At 34.8% G+C, this 24,799-nt stretch overlaps 5 protein-coding genes across 8 annotated transcripts; 2 read left to right on the forward strand and 3 right to left on the reverse strand.

The window, feature by feature from the left end:
• Positions 254–4,723, reverse strand: LOC104703836 (subtilisin-like protease SBT2.4). The gene is made up of 10 exons (XM_010419920.2): positions 4,498–4,723; positions 4,269–4,413; positions 3,451–3,863; positions 3,198–3,293; positions 3,025–3,094; positions 2,645–2,927; positions 2,007–2,350; positions 1,488–1,755; positions 1,131–1,403; positions 254–1,012 (listed from the first exon to the last, which is right to left on the reverse strand). The coding sequence occupies exons 1-10, from the start codon at positions 4,716–4,718 to the stop codon at positions 609–611; spliced, it is 2,517 nt and encodes an 838-aa protein (XP_010418222.2). The 5' UTR covers positions 4,719–4,723; the 3' UTR covers positions 254–608.
• On the reverse strand, positions 5,110–8,897 carry LOC104703837 (disease resistance protein RML1B-like). Of its 3 annotated transcripts, none has more exons than XM_010419922.2 (5): positions 8,246–8,897; positions 6,993–8,085; positions 6,559–6,855; positions 5,558–6,430; positions 5,231–5,465 (listed from the first exon to the last, which is right to left on the reverse strand). In XM_010419922.2, the coding sequence occupies exons 1-5, from the start codon at positions 8,719–8,721 to the stop codon at positions 5,364–5,366; spliced, it is 2,841 nt and encodes a 946-aa protein (XP_010418224.1). In that variant the 5' UTR covers positions 8,722–8,897; the 3' UTR covers positions 5,231–5,363. The 3 variants fall into 3 exon arrangements, with proteins under 3 accessions (XP_010418223.1, XP_010418224.1, XP_019083653.1); XM_019228108.1 differs by having other exon boundaries at positions 5,375–5,472; XM_010419921.2 differs by having other exon boundaries at positions 5,110–6,430.
• LOC104705182 (zinc finger MYM-type protein 1-like) lies at positions 9,531–11,962 on the forward strand. The gene is made up of 2 exons (XM_010421156.2): positions 9,531–9,752; positions 9,884–11,962. Exon 2 carries the CDS (start codon positions 10,247–10,249, stop codon positions 11,468–11,470), a length of 1,224 nt encoding a protein of 407 aa, XP_010419458.1. The 5' UTR covers positions 9,531–9,752; positions 9,884–10,246; the 3' UTR covers positions 11,471–11,962.
• Positions 14,242–16,033, forward strand: LOC104703839 (pentatricopeptide repeat-containing protein At1g62350). Of its 2 annotated transcripts, none has more exons than XM_010419925.1 (3): positions 14,242–14,592; positions 14,983–15,409; positions 15,773–16,033. In XM_010419925.1, the coding sequence occupies exons 1-2, from the start codon at positions 14,263–14,265 to the stop codon at positions 15,403–15,405; spliced, it is 753 nt and encodes a 250-aa protein (XP_010418227.1). In that variant the 5' UTR covers positions 14,242–14,262; the 3' UTR covers positions 15,406–15,409; positions 15,773–16,033. The 2 variants fall into 2 exon arrangements, with proteins under 2 accessions (XP_010418227.1, XP_010418228.1); XM_010419926.1 differs by having other exon boundaries at positions 15,779–16,033.
• On the reverse strand, positions 17,510–20,780 carry LOC104703840 (homeobox protein SHOOT MERISTEMLESS-like). Its single transcript, XM_010419927.1, has 4 exons — positions 20,242–20,780; positions 19,547–19,802; positions 18,555–18,808; positions 17,510–17,932 (listed from the first exon to the last, which is right to left on the reverse strand). Exons 1-4 carry the CDS (start codon positions 20,668–20,670, stop codon positions 17,723–17,725), a joined length of 1,149 nt encoding a protein of 382 aa, XP_010418229.1. The 5' UTR covers positions 20,671–20,780; the 3' UTR covers positions 17,510–17,722.

Genomic DNA, 24,799 nt, shown 5'->3' on the forward strand with positions numbered 1-24,799 from the left:
GCATTAACAAAGCACAAAATGCCTCAGCCTCCTCCTCATCATCCTCGTCCCCCTCCTCCTCCTTTCCAGGACCCACCGCCACTAAGACCACCGTATCCTGAGCCGCACCCTCCTCCTCCACCACCTCCTCCTGGACCTCACCCACAACCTCCACCTCCTGGAGCTACCTGGTTTCCAAGACCCTTTGGGCACCAACCTCCTAGACCACCATAATAGTCTTCATGACAGTTTCGTCTACGTAAGTATATAATTCGAATTATATGTGATCGAAACATCTTAGAACTTTAAAGATTTCATGTGTGTAATATTAGTTTGTCCCTTTCATATGTAATAAGGGTCACATGTGTGATTATAATGTGACCTTTCATGTGTAATTAAGCTTAGCTCATATGTGTATTTGTAGTGTGACCATTTCATATGTGTAATTAGTTTGTATCTCAACTCATCACACGGTTGTAGCTTGTAACGAAGTATGCTTGCGTTTTTTTTTTTATGTATTCTAATGTAAATTTAAGAATAGAAGTAGTTTCTTGTTTACCCTTTATATGCGGTTAAATCAGTGAGAGCCGTTGAACGAATAAACAAGAAAACGAGAAAATTATATGTTTTCAAATTGTCTTAACTGACAACGGTATCCTAATAATATGGTTTAAACTTCCGGTAAGGACAACTTCACCAAATGTAAATTGGTTTAAGACTTGTGTGACATTGAACTCGATGTCCAGATCTTGAATTCTCTGTGGTGGAACGGTAAACCAAGATGGGATTAACCGTACAGCTGTACCATTGGGAGGTAAAATCGAACCAAGATATGTCTCAGTCTTGTTTGAGACGTTTTGGAAACTTCTTTTCACCACAAGAGACTCTTTAAGTGCAACTATAGTTACTGATGGATGGTTAAGGTTCGCCGGGTGGCTAAGCGTGGTGGTGCACCATACTCCGGTTGCGGCTCTAATGGTGACCGGGTTAATGTTTGGCAATGAGCACAAGAAACTTATGTAGTCTTCAAAACCTGGTCCAACACCCAAAATAGTGATAATTAATACTTAGAAATTAGAATACTCTAATTGTTTTGTTTTGTTTACGTTAAAATCACCAATTCAAGTTAAAAGTTAAAAGTTAAAAATTACCTGCGGGTAAAACCAGTCCAGGATCTATGGCTCTAGCAGGATTAACATGGCCCGCGCCATGATCGAAATGATTAGATGAAAACAATCCATTTATATCATAAGACTCAGTCGATATAACTTCACCGGAACTGTCATATTCCGTGGCCGTGGTAGAGATGGCCGATGCAATCATGGCTGGGGTCCATGAAGGATTAAGTTGCTTTATCATAGCTCCAATCCCCGCTATATGAGGAGCTGCCATGCTCGTTCCCGACAATATCGCAAAGCTTCGCCCTACACACAAATGATCAATTTTAAACTCTCAAGGGAGTAAATCATATTTGATACAAAATATTAGGGACGTAATGATGTGAAAACCTGTGAGAATAGGATCAAAGGCACTAGGGAGGCTCCAAGCACCCCAAATTTGGTGACCAGGTGCAAGGATATCTGGCTTTAGCACATCTAATAGATTCCGATTTGCATCGATAAAAGCTGGTCCTCTCGAAGAGAATCGGCTCACGGCTGGTGCTTTTCCAGCGAAGACTGAGTTTCGGCCTTCGCCAATTCTGGCACGTGCCCCGAATTGCGTCACCAGTCCTCTCTTGTCTCTAAAGGTCTTCTCTTCGTAGTACCTTAAAATAATCTAACATAAAATAAAATAAAAAGTTTCAATATATGTCGCTTAAACCTCATTGAAATAAAATTTCTATCTAAAACAAATTGCCATGCAGTCCGTATATGATTTATATGTAAATTCATCCCACATGCAAATTTAATACTAGATTAATAGTTATTTTCTTAAGATATGGCTTTAATCTAAATTGTAAATACCTAAGAAAAAACATATCATCTTTCTTTTCTTGCAATTTCTGATGGATTTGTTGATGAAATTACCTGAGCATCTGATACTTTAGGTATTAGTATACCCGGGGCAGAAAATATCACCGGTTCTGCAACATAATCCCCGTATCTAGGATGTGCAATGAGTATAAAACCCATGAAACCAAGAGTCCTGGCGGTTTGGGTGATGGCTCGAACAGTCGACATCTGATTGTAGAAACCATCAGAAAATGTACATATCACTATACTTCCAAGAACCACGGCTGGGTCAAAATTCTCCGGCCGTTGGCATTCTTCGATCTCTCTGTTTAGGGTTTGTAGAACCGAGCCGTTTGTTCTAACAGCGTCTCTTGCTAAAACTAACTTATGTTGAAGAAATGGAGCTCCAAGGGTTGGACCTTCAGTTNAAAAAAAAAAAAAAAAAAAAAAGAAATTGTTACGAGTTTGTAAGAACATGGTTCAAAATTTCAAAACATAGGTGTGCTAACTTATTTGTTTGCTACAACTATGTTATAATTAATAACCAAATAAAGCGGTTATGATATACATTAAAAAACTTTTTTAGCGATGAGTACCAACTATGTATGTTAGAACTTGCAAATATTAGTTCACCACGGAAGATAAAAGATCATAACTAATTAACGCTACATTAATATTTTCCTAAAATATATTTGTTATAGTTCTTGTTTTACCTGATAGTCCAACGCCCTGAACGGTTTGGCCACCGTCGAGGATGAGGGAGGCAGGATAAGACCGGTCAGTATTTCCAGCAGCGACGCCAACGACCCAAGGACTATAAGACAACACAGAGGATGGCGACGGGCCATGATTCCCTGCGGCTTGCACCACAAATACGCCGGCTTTTCTAGCCGATAGCATTGCTAGGTCGAATATCCCGAGTACCGTCGGCTTATCTACCGGCGGTTGGTCCGGTCCAATCGACAGCGTCAACACATCTACGCCGTCCATTATTGCCTGTGACAAAATTAAATTAAAATACGAAAATAAATGAATAAAATTGATTAGAGATTCACACTAGGAGAAACACAGTCTTGTTTAGAGCATTGGTTACTTGGTCGATGGCTGCAATTACGTCAACAAGAGTTCCGATTGATGGATAAATCGCCTTGTAAACGGCTATGCTGCCACATGAACCAATAAAATAACTCGTAATAACTCGTATCATCGTTAGTCTTAAAACTTCTAATTATATTTGAGGTAATTAATATGAATGATGTGACGAACCGTGCACGTGGGGCCATACCACTGGCACGGCCGTAGAAGAAACCGTCGACGATTACCGGAACTCCGGCGTTCCCGGCTGCGATGGATGCCACGTGGCTGGACCAAACCGACCAAATAGTAAACACGTACATATAACATATTAATAAATTAAATTTATTATGGTACTGATATAGTCTACTTTGATGCATATAGTGTGTTTGGAAAGTGAATCATCAATATTTAAAAATGGTATACCAGAAAATGACATTTGTACCTTCCGTGGCCGGAAGCATCGAACGGAGAGAGGATATCCAAGGAGGAGTTGAGAGCGCCTGAAGCTCGAGCTCCGGCGGAAAAGAACCTTGCGGAGAGGAGTTTTCCGTTACAAGATCCAGAAGGAAAGAGAGGACCGGTCTCACAGTCGCCGGAGAAATTCAAACGTGAGAGGTTCGATGAGTAAGGGTTTGTGAGATCGAGTCCGGCAAAGCTCGGATGAGTAGGGTTAATTCCGGTATCCACGAAACCGATCACGATGTCTTCTCCGGCACGTCTGTTGCCGTCGTTTGAAATTTTTGGCCAGACTTGTTGAGGAAGTTCCAAGAAATCGGGAGTGTATGTTGTCATTAATTTCACTCCTTTGTCTTCTTCCACTGCCTTCACTCCTTTTGCTTTCGTGAGTTTTTTGGCCTGCAAGTATCAAATGAGGATTATTTCCGGTTTACCAAACCACAATCTGAGCAAAGATGCAACCAAACCTAGTTGAAATGGGAAAATTATTCATCATCATTCAATTTTGGTTTAATTTCGTTTTGGCGTTCTTTTGGTTTTAAAATAACAAAACAATCGGCTAATTAATATGCAAATTACCGAACCCAAATAAAAACCAAAATAAATTCGGTTTGGTAAATCCAAAACCGAACTTAATTATTTCTGGTTTTTATTTGGCATATACACCCTCTAAACCGAGTAAATCAAAATCAAACAAAGGGTTTCTGACTCTTTAAAAGTCCAAGTACATATTTTGAATCTCCCGAAGTACTAAAGAGGTCATTCAATTTCATAAATGTTGTTGACTAATAAAATTATCTTAACCTGATAAGGAGTGGTGCTGACTGCGAAAGCATTAATGACATGTTTGAAACTATAAAGCTTTGTATAACTTCCATTTTCGAGTGTGCTTCCAAGAATCTCTTCGTGAATCGCCTCAATCTTCTTTGCTTCATATGCCATGGCTTTGCTAATTTTCCAACATCAAAAAGTTATATCCGATGCTCAAGAAAATAATAATGAATCACATAATGAAAAATGTATTAATGTGAACCTGTTGATGTTTTTAGAAGTACGAAAGGCCAATGGTTCACCTTCAACCAAAACGGAGTAAATCATTTGCATAGACGAATCATCGCTTTCGTCTTTTTCTTCTGCTTTGGATAATATTGCACAAACCACTAATACAAATATACATACTATTAGCCATATGAAACTATAGGATCTTAGTTTTCTTGGGTTGGTTTCCATTAAATCTTTCTTAGGATTCTCCATTTGTTTCATTAAGATATTTATATATCGTCGAGGGTAATGAGAATCATGTTCTTGGACAACAATGCACATTACCGACGTGACCTATTTATATGCGTTACAATTTGTTACACAGTTTGTCTCATGATTAGTTTCCTATTTGTGTGAAGGTGTGATTCTTGCTTGTATGGAAACTTATTTTTCTAGTTTTGACCAAGGCAAAGAAATATTTTATTTTTAGATATTAATAATTCTTCATATTCTAAAAGAAGAATATTGGTGCTAATGCCTCAAACTTAAGTTTAGTGTATCTTGGTTTTATATGTTTAATTAAATTAAATGTTTACTATAGATTTAAATTGTCATATTCAAATTTAAATTAGTTTATATATTCGGTTAGTATTATTCGAGATGTCAAACACGAAATAATTACATCGATTATTATTAATTCCAAAAAACAACAAATGTATACAATTCGTTTATGTTACAAACCTTTGTCATCATCATCATCATCATCATCATCCTCTTGGTTTTGGTCTCCAAACATCACCTATTGCTGCCCTTATTGCTCGAGAGAACCCGTTTTCGACGACGTTTCTATTGTTATCATCATTATTTTGGCAAGTTTCGCTAGAAGATACAGATTCAGATTCATCGTCGTCTGACGCTTCATCGCCAGACCCCCCACTGATTTCCTCCGACAAGATCTGTGCACCACATGCAATAACGTCGAAGTTTCCCATGTTGCTGGTGAATTCGTACACTATCTCTCTGTCCACTTCAAAATCATCTCTGTGAAGCGAGTCTGAGTGAAATACAAACAAATGTGTCTTTTTGCACTTGGAGATATTATAAAACCTAACCTCTCGGATGCGGAACAAGTGGTCGTTGCTAATCCGACGACAGTTCACCTGGGGAATATCAAAAGTTTGTTTGGATCTCTTAGGGGAAATAAGGAGGCAAACCTTATAACTGGAGAAAGCGGAAACGTAAAAGCTCAATGTATTTCCATTGGCTCGGTGTTTGAACTTCGTAGGTATTTTTCTCCCGGGTAAGAACGATGACCCATATTGAATAAATCGTTGTTGGATGATTGACCTTCGCGCTTGTCGGCCCAATTTGAAGCAGTTGGCGAAGTTGAGGCGCCCATCTGGAATACCAAAAAGGCTAAATACGTTTTCAAGTGACTCACAGTTGGTTGCATCTAGGAATTCGAGAGAAGGAGGGAGTTCTGGCAGTGATGTGAGTTCTCTGCAGCCACAAAGCTCAAGTGTTTGTAACCCATGAAGACTTTCGATGCAGCAATCTGACATACTTTCAATACCAGCATAGCTTAGGTCTAGAGAAAATATATTCGCGGGCAGTTGTGTTAGTGTCTTGAGCTTTGCGTTGCTGCGTAATCTGAGACTAATGAGTCTATCAAGATGAAACTGAGGGCTGGTTGATGATGCCACGTCTGTAACTGATATACCGAATGTTGTGATATTCGTATTCGATATGTTTAAATGTGGAAGAGACGCTAAGTTCCAGTTAGTTGAAATGAGCTCTAGTTTTGTGCAGGACTCCATCCCTAACTTCTTTAGTTTATGAAGATTCGAAACTGAGGATGGAAGCTCTACCAAATCCTCACAATAATCCAGTTCCAATGTCTCGAGGTTTGTAGCCTTTGAAAGATCCGGGAGTTCCTTCAAATAATAGGAACCTCTCAAATCAACCCTTTTGAGGTTTGGGAGTGGCTGAAAGTAAAAACCACAAAACAAAAACAGAAAAAAAGAGAAGAACATCATAACATTGATGAAGAGAAACTATATAATTAATAAATGTTTTATATATATCGTAGAAGTAAACTAATATTTAAACCAACCTGGATCTCTTCCCAGAGCTTCTCGAGCTTACTGTCCTTCATATCAATTTTAACAAGATATTCAGGATGAAATCTATGAGGAAGACTATTGCTTGGATATGCCTCCCAATGTAGTAACCTTAAACTACTCGGAAACTCCATCTCATTTGGTATAGAGATTATTTTGTTCTCATCATATTTTTCTTGGTAAACTCTAAGGAATCGAAGATTTGGCATTCTTTTGAAAGCTCTCTCATTAATAAATACTTCATCGATTTTTGATATATCAAATGATATCCCGGACACATCTGTAGTAACCTAAACCAAATAAAAACAAAATGTTAAGACCATCGAAAATAATACGTTCATCTCCACCAAATCATGACTGGATTATGAAGTTATGTATAATTAACAAAAAGAATAATATAAATATAAAAGAAAGGAAAAGAATTTACTCTTTCATTTTGGAGAACATCACAAATCCCATGAGCATCCATTAAGATTTGGCGTTTCCAAGGCTTTTGTTTCTTAATGGTTTGGATAGCCATTTGTTGTAGTAATCTGTGCATCTTTATTTTTTCGCCATATGTAGATATCTCGATGAGAGATCTATTGACTAGGATCTTCAATCCTCCATTGACTTCCAAGATCTCAGAAAACATGGCTTTTACAAGATCACCAAATTCGTAGTTAAAGAAGGCTGCAATATGGAGAAAGAGAGATTGCTCATTCTCTTGTAAACTCTCATAACTAACTCTTAGTACTTCTTCAATATCTCGATCAAGAATAGTTTCTAGCCTGCACATTACATCTTTCCATTCGTCCTCCTCCTTCCTACATAGAGATGAACCCACCACACGTAGAGCCAACGGAAGATTGCCACACAACTTTGTTATCTTTTCAGCAAACACTTTAACACCATCATGTGGATAGCTTTGTCTAAAAGCATATCTATATAAGATTTCCACAGCATCTTTATCAGATGGAAAAACTACAGGGTATGGTTCATGGATACCATGTTGTTGTAAAAGCTCTCGATTTTCTGTGGTCACTATAATCCTACTTCTAGGACCAAACCAATCAATATTTCCAGCCAAAGCCTCTAATTGCTTTATATTGTTCACATCATCGAGAATAATAAGCACTCTCTGGTCCCTTAACCTATTCTTTATTGAACATAAATTGGAAATTTTTATATCATCTAGGTTTAAAATATCTGAAAGAAATTGTTTTTGTAAACGCAACTTTAAACCGTACTCATCAAGACCAGTGGGGTAGGTTTCCCTAAGGTTGTCCACAAAAAAAGTAAGCTGAAACCTATTAGAGAGTCGACTATGTAAAGCTCTAGCAATAGTACTCTTACCAATGCCTGCAGGACCAAAGATTCCAACTACTTTAACTCTATCATTATCTAAATCTAGCAAAGACTCTATTTCTCTCAAGTGAGTTTCAAGTCCCACCATGCCATCAAAATCTCTAGATGGTGTAGCATTTAGTTTATCTAAAACATCTTTGGCAATCTTCTCGATCATTTTTGCTTCATTAATCCTAGACAAAAAAGAAAGAAAAGAAAATCATTTTTTTTCTATCAAAATAGTCACACCAACATTCCTCTGAAATTCTATACCATATATTTCCATTTTTTTTTAATCATAAACTACCATTTAATAAGCAAATAAATATAAACTCAGATTAATTGAACACAAACCAATTTTTGAAGTCTTCTCCAGCAATGTTTCCCACATATTTCAAAGCTCTGCTCCATTTCTTCTTTTCCTTGTAATTTGTCTTACGTGCACAAGTTTTATTGAAAGCAATCCCAAAATCGCCTGTTTGATATCGTACATCAGACGGCTCCACTTGGTAGAAGATGGTCATCACCATCTGTCCCCTAGCTTTTTTGCATTCCAGTATCTCCACCAACTCATCCAAACACCAGCTTGACGAAGCATATTTCTTGGAGAGAATCACAATCGAGATCCTCGATTCTTTTATAGCTTCTTTGAGTGAAGGGGAGATCATTGCGCTTCTCTTAATCTCTTGATCATTGAACATAGTGATCCCGTTGCGTTTAAACTGTTCACGCAGGTGACTGAGAAGTGTTTTACGGACATCAGGCCCGTGGAAGCTCGAGAAGACGTTAAATTTGTAGTTGCGAGACGTAAAGCAAGATGGAGACGCCATGAGAGACGAGCTGAGGGAGATAGGAATGTTTAAAGGAGTTCAAACCGATTAAAAGCAGATATTTCCAAGTTAGTGTATCTTTTGAAAGCTAAATATAAGAAACAAAACAAAACTATAAGAAAGATCCTTCCCGTAGGCGTGTTATTACTTATAAGACAGACGAAACTTCGGAAAAAAATAACTTCAAAATAAAATGAGAAAAAAACAAAAATTCCAAGACTTTTAGGTTTCAGAAAATAACAAAAGTCTACAACCATATATATATATATATATGGTCCTTATAAGTTTGAAAAAAAAAATTGTTTTAGGAAAGATTAATGCATGCAAGACTAAATATGTTATTACTTTCTTTTGAAGAAGATATTCAGTTTACTCAAGTTTTTTCTTGTCATAAATTTCATTGCAATTTTTTTTTTCTTTTTTTCTGAGCAAATCATTGCAAATTTTCTATAATGAAGGAAATTAGTGAAAGTAACGTAAACTATCATTGGACAGGAAAAAGAGAAGCTTCATATGAAAAGAGATTGAAGGTTCCTTTGTTCTTGGCCTCAAGACTTTTTAGCAATTTACATCAAATTACAACCATACATATGAACAAGTTGACAACTATTAAGTGGTGTGGTCCTTTAAGTTTGGATAACGAGTAGAATGATTGATGCATGAAAGCATAGCCGTGCCTAAGTAGAAACAAAAGAAACTTTGGCCTACGGCCTCATATTTTTGAAAAAAATCGATGAGCTTTAGTTTTTACTTAAGATAAGCCCTTAATGTTTACTACACCCTCATAATTTTTAATTGTTAAGCCCAATAGTCACGTTCGATGTAAAGAGTAAGTCAATAGATTAAAAAAACTGAATAAACATTATAAAATTAGGGTAAACATTCTTTTCTGCAGTTTTCTAAATTGATCACACCGTCACACGAAACAGAATTTTCTGCAGTTTTATTTTCTGAAGAATCCTCAATTCCTCATCTCTCTCGCTCTCTCGTTGAGTGCTGTTTTTCTATACTTGGTTATCGTCCTTATTAAGGTAAATGTCTACCTTTATTGATCTTCTTCTCTTGTTATCTAGTTCTTAAATCTTAATCATTTGTTGTTTCATTATTAAAATTTCATACTTGATCATTAACATCAGTTTTTCCGTACGTTTTTAATTTATAGAATCATGTCACCAAACAACACAAGAAGCCAACCATCTGGAGGACATAAACAAAAAAAAGAAAAAGAGAGAAGAAGAACAAACAAAATCTCAAGCGAATGCATTATTCAGGTATTTCAAAAAATCTGAAACTTTTGATGAATCTGCAAAAGCTAATGTTGAGGCTGAGCAGCCTGATATTGTGGAAGATGATAGAGTGGATGAAAATATGGCTGAAGGAGAAGAAGCAGAAAATGTGAATGAGGAAGACTTGAATGAAAAAGATGATGAGAATGAGACTGCAAGAGTTGGAATGAACACAGAGCACTGTGGGTTTTCGGATATGTTTGATCCTACAAATTGGGAAAGTATTGGAAAGGGTTGGAATGAATGGAGAGATTTTATGGTCATACAAGGTCCAACAAAAAGACTGGCAAGTGATTACATATTCCCCAAAGATAGTGTTAAAGAGACATTTCTCGCATGTGTACTATTCAAGAAAAATGAGTGAAGGTCAAAAGCAAGATCGTCGTTGGTTGGTTTATTCAAAATCAGTGAACAAGATCTTTTACTTTTGCTGTAAATTTTTCAATCGGAATGACAAAAGTCAACTGGCTTCTACGGGATTCAGTGATTGGAAAAATATTTTGAAAAGGCTAAGAGAGCATGAGTCTAGCCGTGATCACATTGTGTGCATGAAACAGTGGGTGGAACTAGAACTGAGGCTTCAAAAAAATCAGACAATTGATAAACATGCTCAAGATGTAATTAATAAAGAGAGGATTCATTGGAGGCATGTATTGCTTAGGATTTTAGCTGTGGTAAAGACTCTTGCCAAACAAAATCTAGCTTTTCGAGGAAGCAACGACAAGATCGGAGAAGAAGATTGTGGAAATTTCTTAAGTTTTATTGAGATGATTGCTGATTTTGATCCGGTGATAATAGAACATCTGAGAAGATATAAAGAAGATGAATCTCAATGTCATTTTCTGAGCAACAGAATTCAAAATGAGTTGATAGCTTTGTTAGCTAATGAGATTAAAGGGATGATTATCAAGAAAATTCAAGGTGCAAAGTATTTTTCTGTCATCCTTGACTGCACTCCAGATATTAGCCATCATGAGCAAATGACTGTTGTAATTCGATGTGTAGATGTTACAACAACTTCGGCTAAGGTTGAAGAATTTTTCTTGACATTCTTGAAAGTTGATGATACATCTGGAGAAGGACTTTTTCGTGAGCTTCAAGAAGTGTTGGCTGCTTTTGACTTGAAAATTGATGATGTAAGGGGTCAAGGATATGACAATGGGTCTAATATGAAGGGGAAGCATAAAGGAGTACAAAAAAGATTTCTTGAAGTGAATCCAAGGGCGTTTTATACACCATGTAGTTGTCATAGTCTCAATCTTGCACTTTGTGATATGGCAACCACTTCTTCTACCAAGGCAATCTCATTTTTTGGGATTATTCAGCGCACTTATTGCTTATTTTCATTATCAAATAAACTGTGGAAAATATTTGAAGATCATGTGGGTGGACTGACACTTAAGGCTTTATCAAACACTCGATGGGAGAGTCATATCGAAAGTGTTAAGGCAGTAAAATTATAGGCTCCTAAAATTATGGATGCTTTAGTTTTCATTGCTGAAAATAGTGATGATCCTAAAGAGCAGAGCGAAGCTGAGTGTCTTGCAACAAGTGAAACACATGGAATGGGAAGTTTTGCATTCTTGGTTGCCTTGGTTATTTGGTATAATCTTCTATCTGTTGTTAACATTGTTAGTAAGAGTTTGCAGTCAAAAGACATGGACATTGATGTAGCTATTTCTCAACTAAAGGGACTCGTTTCCTTTTTTCAAAAGTACAGAGATTCAGGTTTTTAGAAAGCAAAAGAAGAAGCTAAAGTTATTGCAGAATCTATGGATATTGAGGCAGTATTTCCGAGAAAAGCAAAGCGTGTTATTAAAAAAAAAGACACTATGGTGAAGAATCACAAAACGTTGAAGGAAGTGTTATATTATCACCAGAGGAGAGCTTTAGAATCGATTACTTCATCCAAATCATGGCTCAAGCTCTCTACTCGCTTGAGACAAGATTTGAACAGTTCCAGAGGTATGAACAAATATTTGGCTTTCTGTTTGATTTGAAAAAGCTACAATCGGCAAGTGATGATAGTTTGATGGCTTCTTGTACCAATCTGGAAGCTTCTTTATCTCATGGAAAGCACTCAGATGTTGTTGGTAATGATCTTTTTTTTGAACTAAAAGTTCTAAGAGAAGTTTTACCCAAAGAAGTTAAGAAGCCTATTGAAGTGTTGGATTTTTTGAAAAGTGTTGAAGATTGTTATCCGAACTCATGGATTGCTTATCGAGTGTTGTTGACGATTCCAGTTTCGGTTGCATTTGCTGAAAGAAGTTTTTCAAAGCTGAAGTTGATTAAGTTTTATCTTCGTTCAAGTATGTCACAAGAAAGGTCGAGTGATTTGGTGGTTTTGTCTATCGAAAGAGAATTTTTTAAAAAAGTTGATTTTGAAAGTTTGGTTAATGATTTTCTAGGGAAGAAGGGAAGAAAAATTTCAGTTTAGACTTTTTTTGTTTTGAAAGTTTGTTGTTTCTTTTGTTATATGACTAGTATTTACCGTTCTTGACATTAAATTTTTTTATGAATCGCAACCATTTTTTTTGACCGCCTCCGGCCACCGATTATGTCCGCACGGCTCTGCATGCAAGACTAAAACTATACACTCGGTGGTCTAGTATTTGTATAAAAGACGAAAAGATATACCGAGATCATGTGCCTTCCTTAATGTAATGTGTAGAAAACAATTAATTAACTTCTCATCTCATTCATTATTGGGCCTAAACGGGCCGAGACACGTGCCAATTCCAATTTTTTTTCGTTGAAGGACAACCCTAAAACGTTTACAACGGAAAAATTAGAAACCAAAAACAACAAGGAAAATACGACATGTTTCCTTTTTTTTGTTAAAAACCAAATCCAAGTTAAAGAACTCAACGAAGATTATAAATAACCCTTTAACCCTCTCATTATTTCTCACAATCAATCGATTAAAGCTTTGTCTCGTTTTAAAAGTCTAAGACGAAGACGAAGAATCCATAAGAAGAAAAGTTTACTCTGCTGTTCTGTTCTTGAAACGACCCTCAAAATCTCTCTCGAAGTCTTGAAGATGTCGATGACGATAATACACCGTTACCTTGTTCGTGAATTTTTTGCTGTTCCGTTTCTTACGCCACACGGATTTGGTTACCACCACTTCTGTCGTGACTCCGTTTTACATGTTCCTCAAAGAGTTGTTCCTCTTTTGCGCTTGAAGAAGAAACCTTCACAAAAACCCTACTTCAAACCTTTTAATACCAGAAAACCGCAATCTCATAACCCTGATCCGGTTCAAGCACCGACGACTCCAGAAGGAGACTTTTTTGATGGTTCGGTCACGATGTGTGCTGCTCCTTCGCCAAGAAACGTACCGATTCCGATATTTTTTGGTAGAGAGATGACGAAAGTGTCTTCAAAGCTAACCAAGACTTGAAGAATGAGAGAAATCAAGAGACCGACCAAGCTTCTTTTCTTTTAGAGTTTTTGTTAAGCAATTATTGTCTTCCTTTATTTGTGAATTTTGTTCAGTAATCATCAGTATTCAGCAATGTTTACTGTACTAGAGTCACAAGTTGTAAAGGCATCATTCTTCTTATTTGCAATTGAAATCTATATTATATTGTATTGTTTCACAATCTTATAATATTTGAGACTAGAAGTGTTTACAAATTTAGTTTAGATATAACGAAACCATGCAAGTGAATTTAGAGTTTTCTTTTACTTCCTACATACTAAAGACCATAACTACGAGTTGTCGGATTATTCCATTTTGATAGTTTAGATATTTAGTCACAAGTCACAAGTACCCTCTACAACTTTAACTTCTGGCATAACAATTTTTTTCCTGTAGGCTGTCCCAAAAATAATAGCTCTTAAACCATAATTTATTAAATGTCGTATTTGTTGGGTGACAAAACGAAACCTTAGTTGTAAAAAAGTTATCCATCCAATGTAATCAACTTTTTATATTCAATTGTAAACATCCATCCAATTAAACAACTTTTTTCTTTTCTTTCGCTTTTTACCTAATCTCTTCCGATATAAATTGAACAATACTGTATATTTTAGTTGTAAAAAAGTAACTATATTTTTCAAAAGTGGAAATATAATTAAAAAAATATGAATAGTTGCATTAGGCACAAATTAATTAATTTATTTATTGTCATGTTTCTTATTGGGCCATATGGGCCAATCTGTTGTTCAAGAAAACATAATCATTGAGCCCAATTATACTGATATAATCGAACAGAACCAAAGAATCTTTATAGTTTAAACCTCTTCTCAGATGTTCAGAGCTAAAAACCCTAAATCCTCAATTCATCAAAGCTTCGTTTTTTATCTTCTTCGCCATATTGGTTCGAGAGAAACTAGTCTTGATTCGGCTCGTACCTACCAATCGGGACCTGCTTCAAGCCCTAGCTTATCGATATGGAGACGGAAGAAGGAAATGACCAAAGAAGGTTTGATCGCTGCCAAAGAGCTCAAGCGTCTGCAAACCAAATTGGTCCGACTCGATCGATTCATCTCTTCTCATGTCGCTCGTCTCCTTAGATCCGATCTCGTTTCTGTTCTTGCTGAGTTTCAGAGACAAAACCAAGTTTTCCTCTGTATGAAGGTAAATAATAAAACCATTGAACCAATATTTTGGTTTGTTCCGGTTTGGAAATGATTTACTGAATTAGACCGAAATTAAGTATCATTTTGTAATCGAAATCTTAATTTGGTTTGGTTGGTTATTGGAAAATTGACATTTTTCAATAGTTTCAGAGATTTCGGTTATATTTAGGATGAAAATTTGGTAAATTTCAGTTTGGTTTTCGTTAAATTTAGAACATTTAAGTAATTTCGGTTAAGTTGTCCCAAACCGGTTATCGAATTAGCCAAACTTCGGTTCAGTTTATATCGTCAGTTCTAAGTTTTGGATGTGTAGTAGTTTCTTGATTGTGTCAATGTTTAGCCACATTGCTCTTGATGTTTGATTTGAGTTTAAAATGTTGTCTTTCAGCTCTATGAAGTTGTAAGAAGAGAGATATGGTACCGACCGGATATGTTTTTCTACAGAGACATGCTCATGATGCTTGCAAGAAACAAGAAAGTGGATGAAACCAAGAAAGTATGGGAAGATTTAAAGAAAGAAGGAGTTTTGTTCGACCAACATACGTTTGGAGACCTTGTTCGAGCGTTTTTGGACAACGAGCTTCCGTTGGAAGCGATGAGATTGTATGGAGAGATGAGAGATTCTCCTGACCGGCCTCTGTCTTTGCCTTTTCGTGTTATGTTGAAAGGACTCGCTCCTTATCCTGAGTTGAGAGAGAAGGTGAAAGATGATTTCTTGGAGCTTTTCCCTGGGATGATTGTGTATGATCCTCCCAAGGATATATGCGAAGAAAGTGATGATGAAGCAAGAACAGAAAGTGATCTTGAATAAAGAGGTACTGATTTCTTGAATCATTGCTTGGTTTAGTTTGTGGTCAAAATCATTACTTGGAGCATACTCTTGAGGCTGAACCGTTTTATCTTCGGTCCATAGTTCTCTTAGTTCCTCTCTGATGCATTGCTTTAAGTCTCGAGAAGTCCGATCTTGAAATCAAATTCCAATTCTGTTAGATTCAGATAGATTCATCATTCATCGTTCACAACCAGAGAGAATTGTTTAGTGCTGGAATAAAATGTGTATCATAGGGGCCAACTAAATGCGATTAGGCCGATGACAATAACTACTGTTGCGTCTCCACTTGTCTAGAGATACACATTGATATCAGATTAGTTCCACTAATTTAAGGATGGTGTTCCAGTTTCAGGTTAGATCAAGTGGAAAAGAAAAGTTTGTGGCTATGCAGAAACTGAAACAAGTCTTGTCTTTGGATGGGAAAAATTATGGCTATTGAAAACCGAAGATGATGTGGGGACAATTGAAGAAGGCTTTGAAAAGCTTATAAGCGTATACATATGTAAAAAAATTCTCTCGGCAATGCTGAATACTGAATGCTTTTGTATTGAATCGTCTAAGATAATTCATGTGTTTGTCAAGATGCTGCCGAAAGCGTTTAAAAGGATATATAAATCTTTCAAAACATTAAGTTTGGGCCGACACTTTCTTGTTGGGACACTCATGGGTCGGTTTGGGGTAGACCAGATCTTTGGGAATTAGGAGTCACCGCGGCTACCATGATACAAAATAGACTTGAACCTTGTTCCTACATGACCTGATCAATTCAATCAGGCACTTTTTAATACAAACAGATAAAGTAGCATGATTCATAGAGAATGACACTACTAGTTTGGGATAATGGGCACTTGAAAATGTAAAATGCAATCAATATGGTTAATATTACAAGTTTCAAACCATAGGATAAATGCAAGTGGAAAACATAAATAAATAAAGTCGTTGAAACTAAGATACTGAAAATTAGTTATGATATTCATACGATTAGATTTTGATATTGATTTAGAAATCCCGGTCGATTTCATTTGCTCTGCGCAATTGCGTTTGAAATAAATTGTACAATAAGTGAAAATACATTCTTGCTATTATAACGTATTTGGAAATCTATTGATTATAAGAGGATGTAGCGGCTCATTAATATTGGGAACCGGATTAACAATTTTTTTGAATGATCTTTTATATAATTATATGATGGTCAACGCTGAAGCTCATGTCATAGTAAGTTTAAAGATCTTCTACACCTCCGGCTGTTTGATAACTCACACTAATTTTTCAATGGTTTAGACATTACTAATATTTAAATATTTTATGTTGATTTTTAGATAGGACATGCATGATATGGGAATTTAAAATTGTCCAACAAAATTAAGTTTTAAAATAATATATTAACATTAAAAAAAAATATATTAAGCAGACGACAAAAAGAAAAGAATATATTAATATTTTTTTATAAATAAAATTTCTTTTCAGGAAATATATATATATATAAATATGTTTATTTAGAAAAAAATCATATTCGTTTTTACCTTAATACACTAATTTATACTTTTATACCTTAAATTTATTGTAACAATTATTACAATAATCTAAAGCTAAATTATTAGCCACTAAAGATTTTTGCCAAATATTCCTCATTACTATTTTAAAAGTAAAAATCAATAAAAATATTTGAAAATTAACTAATAAATAAATATCAAATTGAAAGAGATTTTATAAATGTTATTTACCAAAATAAATATGTTATTTTAGGATGGGTTAGGTTAATTTTTCGAGGAGTTATGGATTGCACCTGTATAATTCCTCATGACGATTTAAGTTTTGCCTAAAATGTAAGAAGGTAATCAAAATCAATGGTTTTAACTTCATATATATATATAAGGGTCCCTATATATATATAAATGCAGTTTAGTTACATTAGCATTGGTAGCCAAATCAGTTTTATTGAACCTTTTTATCACCTCTACTTATGTTTTAAAAACTTGATTGCCGACTGACATATTGCGATGCAAGTTCAAATTCGTGACCGAATTGACTCAAAACGGTGGTCAAGTCCAAAAGAATATATCAAAAAGCTTTACTATCATTATAATAGCAATAGTAATCTCACATATTAATAGAACAATACAAAAGGATACACACCACAAATCATTCATAATCAGGGGAAACATTAAACGCTTGTTCATCGAATCGGAACATGTTACGTATGTTCCTAAGTATACCGACAACCATAGGTTATACATATTATAAGCTGTTTTGATGAAAATAAATATAATTAAATAACGTTATAAAGGATCGATGATCAAAGCATGGTGGATGAGATGTGATCCATGGGGAAAGGATTGCCCAAGACATTATCCATGAAGTAATGGTGAGGCTGTGTTGCGTCCATTACTACAAACTGCATATCCTCCGATGGTTTCCAATGACGTTTCCTCTGGTTTATGAACCAGTTGTTTATCTGTTTCTGGTCCAGACCGGTTGATTCCGCAAGCGCCAGCTTCTGTTGCTCCTGCCGATTCATATCCACACGCCAGAAAAATTGTGAGTCAATCATCATATTTTAAAATCAACATTCAGAATATTGTATTCTTATGCTCTAAAATATAGGGTCATTCCTATGATTACAGCCACATCAACGGTTTGCTAGACATGAACGAGAAATTAAGTTCGATCTAAACCATACAAGCTTAGGTAATTACGCTACATAATATCAGGGTCGTTTTTGTGTTCCAATTTAGTTCATTCGAACACATACTGTATGAGGGTTGATCATATGTGTTTTAAATGCACAAGCTACTATTCCATAGGGAAATTGCCTCATGTACACTGCTTTCCAAAGTTATGATTTTAAAGTGTAGGCTAAGCTATGGTATAAGCGTATAGCTAGCCTTAGGAAGAAAGTGGTCATTGTCTTAACTTAGACTGACAAAATATTCGGACCCTAACAAAAAGTATTCAAGCAAGAATCAAGTTGTCATCAGCTGATAGACCGAAAACAGTATACATTTACCAAATACGTGTGATTCATTAATCTTGATTAGGATAATGCAATCATGTAAGTGCATTTTAATCAAACCAATATATAAGAATTAAAATGGTTATTTAATTAGAGTATAAGGGAAGAAAGTTACCGAAGGGTAAGGCCATTTGTAGTGGCGGCTCCACCAATCAAGCAGTTGTTGGCGAGCTTCTTTAGGGAGCTTTCCTTTCTTCCTCTTCTTCATGAACTCTTGCTTAAGGCTCCCTAAGTAACCGCTGTACTTGCGCAAGAGCTGTCCTTTAAGCTCCCTATCCTCAGCTTGCGGATCCACAAATTCATTGTTCATATCCACTTCTTCCTCAGATGACCCATTATTGTTCCTATCAATTGCTGTCTCTCCACAACCTACTTCGATTAAACATGTAAAAACAAGCCAAATTCGTCAGGAAAAACTGCTTAATGGGTCCTAACATCTCGTGTAAGTTAAAAAAGATCTATGATAGTATAGCTAGAGAAATGAAAAATGAATAGGCTACTGATCCAAACTATTCAACGTAACGAGTGAAGTAGGTGTGAGTTTGTGTGTCTATATACAAACTCAACTACATCGTTGAAAAGAAGAGTGATATGACATTGTGTAGATATATGTATATGTAACTATACGTACAAAAAACATGTGTATGTCTATATTGAGCAATAGATCTAAGGGCGGAACAGACTCTAGGTCCAGATATTCTTTTTGATGAATTAAATAGATCCAAAACAAACGGGGAAGATAGTGACAAGAACAGTGATTGTTGTTGTACCAAGCAAAAATGAAATCAATTCCAAACAGACAAAAAAGAAACATTAAACAAATTGTTTTAGTTCAATGAAAACATCTACATAATAGATTATACACGTAAACCTAGTAAGCTATATATAACAATCTGACACTAAACCTAGCAACAACTATCAAAGGGGCATTAACCCAAGAAAAATCAGAAAAGAGGAAAAATCTTTCTTAAAACCCACAAAGAAAAAGAAAAAAAACAACTTTATCTCATCTTACGTTTAATTTGACGCCATAATTCAGATGGAAAAAAAAATCAATTAAAAAGGAATAAAAAAAATAGAGATGTAGAGAGAGAGAGAGAGAGTAACCGGAGAAAGAGGAAGGTGAGGAGAGAGATAGGGATTTGAATTGACACTCGACACGTTGAAGGAAGACCATAGCTTCCTTGAAAGGTTTAGAGAGCTCTTGCTCATACTTAACGAGCATTTCACAGTAAGCTTCCATGAATTGATCAAGCCCTGGATCTTCACCTAAACACCCTGTTGGTCCCATAGATGCTGCTGCTGCCGCCGCAGACGAGCATGCCTCCTCCAGCCTCGCCACAACCTCCGGTGGTGCTCCAACCTTAACAATTGTGTAATTAGAAAATTAATAGAGATATACACATCAATTGAACTAAGGTAAGGATCCTTGAGTAAAGATATGAACATATGTCCTGATCTTTAAGCCTTGAAACAATTTTTAGAATGATCTTTACAAAATAGGGTTTTCAAAAAATCTTCTTTCTTTTTTTGTTCCTAGTTTCTTGAAACTTTCTCAAAATAGGAAAAATTATTTCCTTTGTTTTGTGTAAATTTAGTTAGATTAAGTAACTAGTAAACAAAAGGAGATATCAAAATCAAACTAAAACATCAAGTAAAAGGGGTATGTAAAAAGAAAAGGAAAGGTAAAGTATGGTGATTAGGGTTTCTAGAATCTTCTTCTTCTTCTTTGTGTAAAAATTTATCAAATAAGGATCATTAGAGTTAAGAATAATCATTTTTAGGGTTTGTTCTCTCATCACCTTCTGACAATTGACATAAGCGGCCAAAAGGCCGTGGTAGTGAGGATGAGCCATGATCTTGGCCTTGACAGAGGCTGAAGAGGAGGAAGAAGAGCAAGGGTTTATTCCTCCTGCAACGACGTCGTTATGATGGATCTCCATGAGAGAATAAGCAGGAGCACAAGAGGAAGGAGACGAAGAAACGACTTTGTTCTTAGTTGCTTGGGGAGGAGGAGGTAGTGATTGAAGAAAAAGGGAACTACTTTGTTGGTGGTGTGACTGATATGCATAACCATCATGTTCTTGTTGTTGATGTTGATGATCATGACCTCGATGTTGATGTGATGTCATGATGGGCGGCATCATCATCATCATAGGACACATCGGACCATCACCATTATCCCCGGCAAAAGCCATTGGACAAGAAGTGCTGTTGGAACCACTCTCCATCTTTTCTTTCTCTCACTAGTATAATTATTCACTTTGGCTTTGCTATATAGCTACGAGAAAGAAATAAAATAATTTTTAAAAGAAAAAGAGAAGAAGATGAGCATTTAAATACAGCTAGCATTTATCATCAATATTATGAAACACAATAAAGTACTATAAGTGTATTGGGAAACCCTAAAAGAGTAAATAGATATGAGTGTATAGGTGTGTATATGTATAAAGTTTTAATTTAATTATTTGAGAATGCAAAAGTGGTCTCCCGGGATTTATGCTTCAACAATCAGCTTCTTTTTTCACATTGAAAATTCTAAATAGTGATAGTTATGGGGGAGAGGGAAGCAGCAGAAGAGAGAGACCAGGAAGATAAAATCTGAAGGAAACTATATTATAAAAAATAAAAATAAAAGATGGATAAGTTTATATTTAAAAAGTGGAAAAAGCAGACATGGACAGAGATTGTGTGATCTGTGGGTTCTTAACTCTTTTGTGTTCATCTGCTGTAATATGATTTCTCATTTATGCCTTTTTGGAAATTAATATTGTAATTTATATATGTTCTTCTTTTGTGAGGTAATAAACCGGACCTCAGTTTATATTTACAATTTCTTGAAATGGAGAAAACCGGAATGTGCCTCAGAAAGCCCAGAGAAAATTTTTATGGGAGTATCAAATCGAATGTTGTCATTTGGTATGATTATTTCATACCATGAATTCCCAAAAGTCTTCCTGATGGGTTATACGTATTGTGGTTTAAAAAGTACACTTGTGTATATTCATATAAGATGTACGTGTATGTATGTATATATATATATATATACTTATATAGTATATGAAGAAATTATTAGTACTGTTGTACTAAAAAAAAGCTTTCTTAGATTCTCAATAATTAACTGACAGATCTCCACATAATTTAAGCATGTGTTTATAAAATATTGGATTCTCTTTAGTATATCATAATTTTTACTATAAGAAAGTGATTTAACATTTGATTACTGTGATAAGTTTTAGTACTATTGTAAATGTTGTTATGTAGAGGTTAAGAAGAAGAAGACAAATGTCAATGTCATTATGAACGACTGGATATAATCATACCGTAAAACATGTAACTGTTTAGTCAGAGTAGTTCGAATGGCCTCTATAAAAGTGTGGACAATTATTTATAATTATATGAACCAAAATTCAATAAACACATTTAAGAAAACAAAAAGGTTTTTTTTTTTTCCGTCTTGCTTTTTTATAAAAAAAATAATAACCGACGGCTTGTTCATTTAGACACCAGAGAACCATTTGTATTTGCCACCACTACCATGTTCTCGACCTCTTTTTCCAATAGATCATTAGATTGCAAGATTAGGTGGTAGACCTCTTGCCAATTCAAAACATGATCAATCACATTCACACCAGTAACCAAATTTTTTGAGGCATATTACAATAATATACGAGGCTATATTAGCAATTGTTAGCACTTCTTCGAACGTAAAATTGACTCAACACAGGACACGACACCTGTTATTGACATGGGACACGTTTATCCCTAAAATAGTATACATAGTTAAGATATATTCATTTTAGAACTGACAATTCACAACTTTTATCATAATGTTTTGACACCGTTTATTTCCTGCATTGCTAATTTTGCTGTCACTATGACAATTTTATTTGGAAATTGGGTATATTGACTATATACAGTTTATTCCCATACTCTTATGCCTATGTTTATAAGTAATCTGTGTTAAAGCAAAGACATCAGTATAAAGCTTATTTCTTTTTGCTTTTAGGTTAAGGACAGTGATTCGTTAAAATCAAAAGTCTTAGAAACATATTGTAGAGGGAAAATCTTCAAGGCAAAGTTTTACTTTCCCCATGAAAGAAAGAAAAAAAACTCTCTCCTCAGCCACTGCCTTCACTGCCATTTCTGGCAAAGAAAAGATAACTGAGAAACTAATAGATAGAGAGAGATTACAAGGAACCCATCAAATCATATTTATATATTGCCAAACTGGATTTATTTCACTTGCTTCATTGTTTTTTTTAACATTTACCTTCAGTTTATTTATATTAAAACTTAATTTTCTTTGGGTGCACCAAAAAAAACTTATTTTCTTTATTCAGTCATTATAATATAATACATATGTTGGATGTTTTAATATTAAACACTGATTGACTTATAACTACATCCAACTAAAATTAACAGTACTCGCATAAATGGGTTTGTGTTATTTTTAGTTGCACAGTTTCTTTTCTTTAATAAAACTTCTAATATACTTTTTTGTCGATAATATGATTTATGCAATTTTGAATTTGGATGGTATTGCAGTTGTAAAGCCTTTTTATTACATTATTTAAATATATATCACACTTTTTATATTGTTGAAAACTTATGTCTCTATAATAATAATAGGACAAATAATCTGAAAGCAGGAAGGAGAATGAAAAGACATCATTACAAAAAAACGATTTTGGATGTGCTCAAAGGTGAAACTAAACAATTTTTTTTTCTTCAATTTCTAGTTTCTACTGAAGATCAAACTTATACCAAAAAAATAATATTATGTGTTTAGTATTTTATATGGTTAATTATTAGTTTTATATCCGAACTCATACATTTCTTATGAGCATTGCATTATATATTTGATTTTTTCAAGTGGGTTAATAATAAAATATTTATAAATCAAAATAAAGCAAGATTTCAACGTATTTCACAGGACTAATAATATCCTCAGATTTTTCAGATACGAGATTATAGAACATTCACATTTTTTATTTAACGCTGAGGACGTTGCTACAACATCTGCGCCAAAACATTCTAACAATCATCTGTTGATAAAATATATCATAAGTTTGATTAGTATCGGTAACTTTATCTACTATTTTGATTGTAATTATCAAAATAGTTTTACAGCTGTCGCAAGGGATTATCAGTGAAAATATGGGATAAATTTTCAAAAATATAAACAGTGAAAATGTAAGATTAGTATTTGATAAAATGTTTTGTTTTGTGAAATTTATCTTAATTGCTCTTGTTATATAATGGATCAAATATGAAGTTTCATAAAATCTTCGTACAGAACTAACTAAAGCTAAATAAATTTACTCAACTGATTGTCTCAAGTTCTTCCAAACACCCCTTCATGTGAAACTCGATATCTGATAGTCAAACAAAGGAGGTAACTAATGCTGCTGTAATACGTATGATTTTAGAGAATATATCGGTTCTAGGGCAATCATTTATCACTACTACGAAAGAAAAGTTATATAAAAAACAAAAAAAAAACAAAGGGACTTGAAACTGTTACTTGCAAGTTTTATTTAGTCCAAGTCAGAGCATATAATCTGCATTTATTAAAAAAGTTGGTTCCTTCTTTTAGATGTTGTAATATTTAATCAATAAAAAGAAGATTTAAATATGTTATTATAATCTTATTCTACAGAACAGCAAGTGGGGACAGTCCGAATGTCTTCTCTCTCTAAAACCCTAATGACCCTACTCTCTCCCTCTTAAACAGTAGGGCTAATCTCTCTCTACACTGTTTGCTTTTATAGCGTAGTAGTATTAAATAATTAACAGAAGAAAACTATGTATTTGTTTCGGTACCTTTGCTCTTTTGTTATCCCATCGAGAATCTGATTCTAGAATCTATATAATAATAATCAATATATATATATAATTTTAAAAGGAGGCAAGAGCAATAGTTATACTTGTAAATTATCTATTTTTTTGCTAAATGTTTCGTTTCAAATTCAATCCTAGCTTTTGACAGCTCCACGTAAATTTTGGAAGAAGTAAATGTTTAAGTGACCGGTGGTGTTATCACCAAAACATTAAACGCGAAATAAAGTTAATTATCTCATGGGTAATACATAAAAGATCGTGTTGCATTATGTTATGCTTACTTTTCTTGACTGGTTTGAAAAGCTATTTTATTTCCAAATCATCAAGAAGAGAAAAAGTTAGAAGATACTACTATTTTATTTGGTTTTTAATCGAAGAGATTAGTTGTTGACCAAAAACTAAACAAACTGGGTAGATATGTACGTACTACTTTGCACATATTCGAAACAGACTATCATGATGAAGATGATGGCCGAAGTCTTGATCTGCTAAATATCTACTAAATACATGAAATAG

The sequence above is a fragment of the Camelina sativa genome, chromosome 7 (assembly GCF_000633955.1).
Source record: "Camelina sativa cultivar DH55 chromosome 7, Cs, whole genome shotgun sequence".
Lineage (NCBI taxonomy): Eukaryota > Viridiplantae > Streptophyta > Magnoliopsida > Brassicales > Brassicaceae > Camelina > Camelina sativa.

Coding starts and splice junctions, on each gene's coding strand:
- LOC104703837 (XM_010419921.2), bottom strand. CDS start 8,721: ATGGCGTCTCCATCTTGCTTTACGTCTCGCAACTACAAATTTAACGTC. Junction 8,086..8,245: donor GGAGAAGACTTCAAAAATTG/GTTTGTGTTCAA, acceptor TTTTTTGTCTAG/GATTAATGAAGCAAAAATGA. Junction 6,431..6,558: donor AGCTCTGGGAAGAGATCCAG/GTTGGTTTAAAT, acceptor TTTTACTTTCAG/CCACTCCCAAACCTCAAAAG.
- LOC104703836 (XM_010419920.2), bottom strand. CDS start 4,718: ATGGAGAATCCTAAGAAAGATTTAATGGAAACCAACCCAAGAAAACTA. Junction 1,756..2,006: donor CTAAAGTATCAGATGCTCAG/GTAATTTCATCA, acceptor ATTTTATGTTAG/ATTATTTTAAGGTACTACGA. Junction 1,013..1,130: donor TGGACTGGTTTTACCCGCAG/GTAATTTTTAAC, acceptor GTGTTGGACCAG/GTTTTGAAGACTACATAAGT.
- LOC104705182 (XM_010421156.2), top strand. CDS start 10,247: ATGAATGGAGAGATTTTATGGTCATACAAGGTCCAACAAAAAGACTGG.
- LOC104703840 (XM_010419927.1), bottom strand. CDS start 20,670: ATGGAGAGTGGTTCCAACAGCACTTCTTGTCCAATGGCTTTTGCCGGG. Junction 18,809..19,546: donor CTCACCTTCCTCTTTCTCCG/GTTACTCTCTCT, acceptor TAATCGAAGTAG/GTTGTGGAGAGACAGCAATT. Junction 17,933..18,554: donor ACAAATGGCCTTACCCTTCG/GTAACTTTCTTC, acceptor ATGAATCGGCAG/GAGCAACAGAAGCTGGCGCT.
- LOC104703839 (XM_010419925.1), top strand. CDS start 14,263: ATGTTCAGAGCTAAAAACCCTAAATCCTCAATTCATCAAAGCTTCGTT. Junction 14,593..14,982: donor AAGTTTTCCTCTGTATGAAG/GTAAATAATAAA, acceptor GTTGTCTTTCAG/CTCTATGAAGTTGTAAGAAG.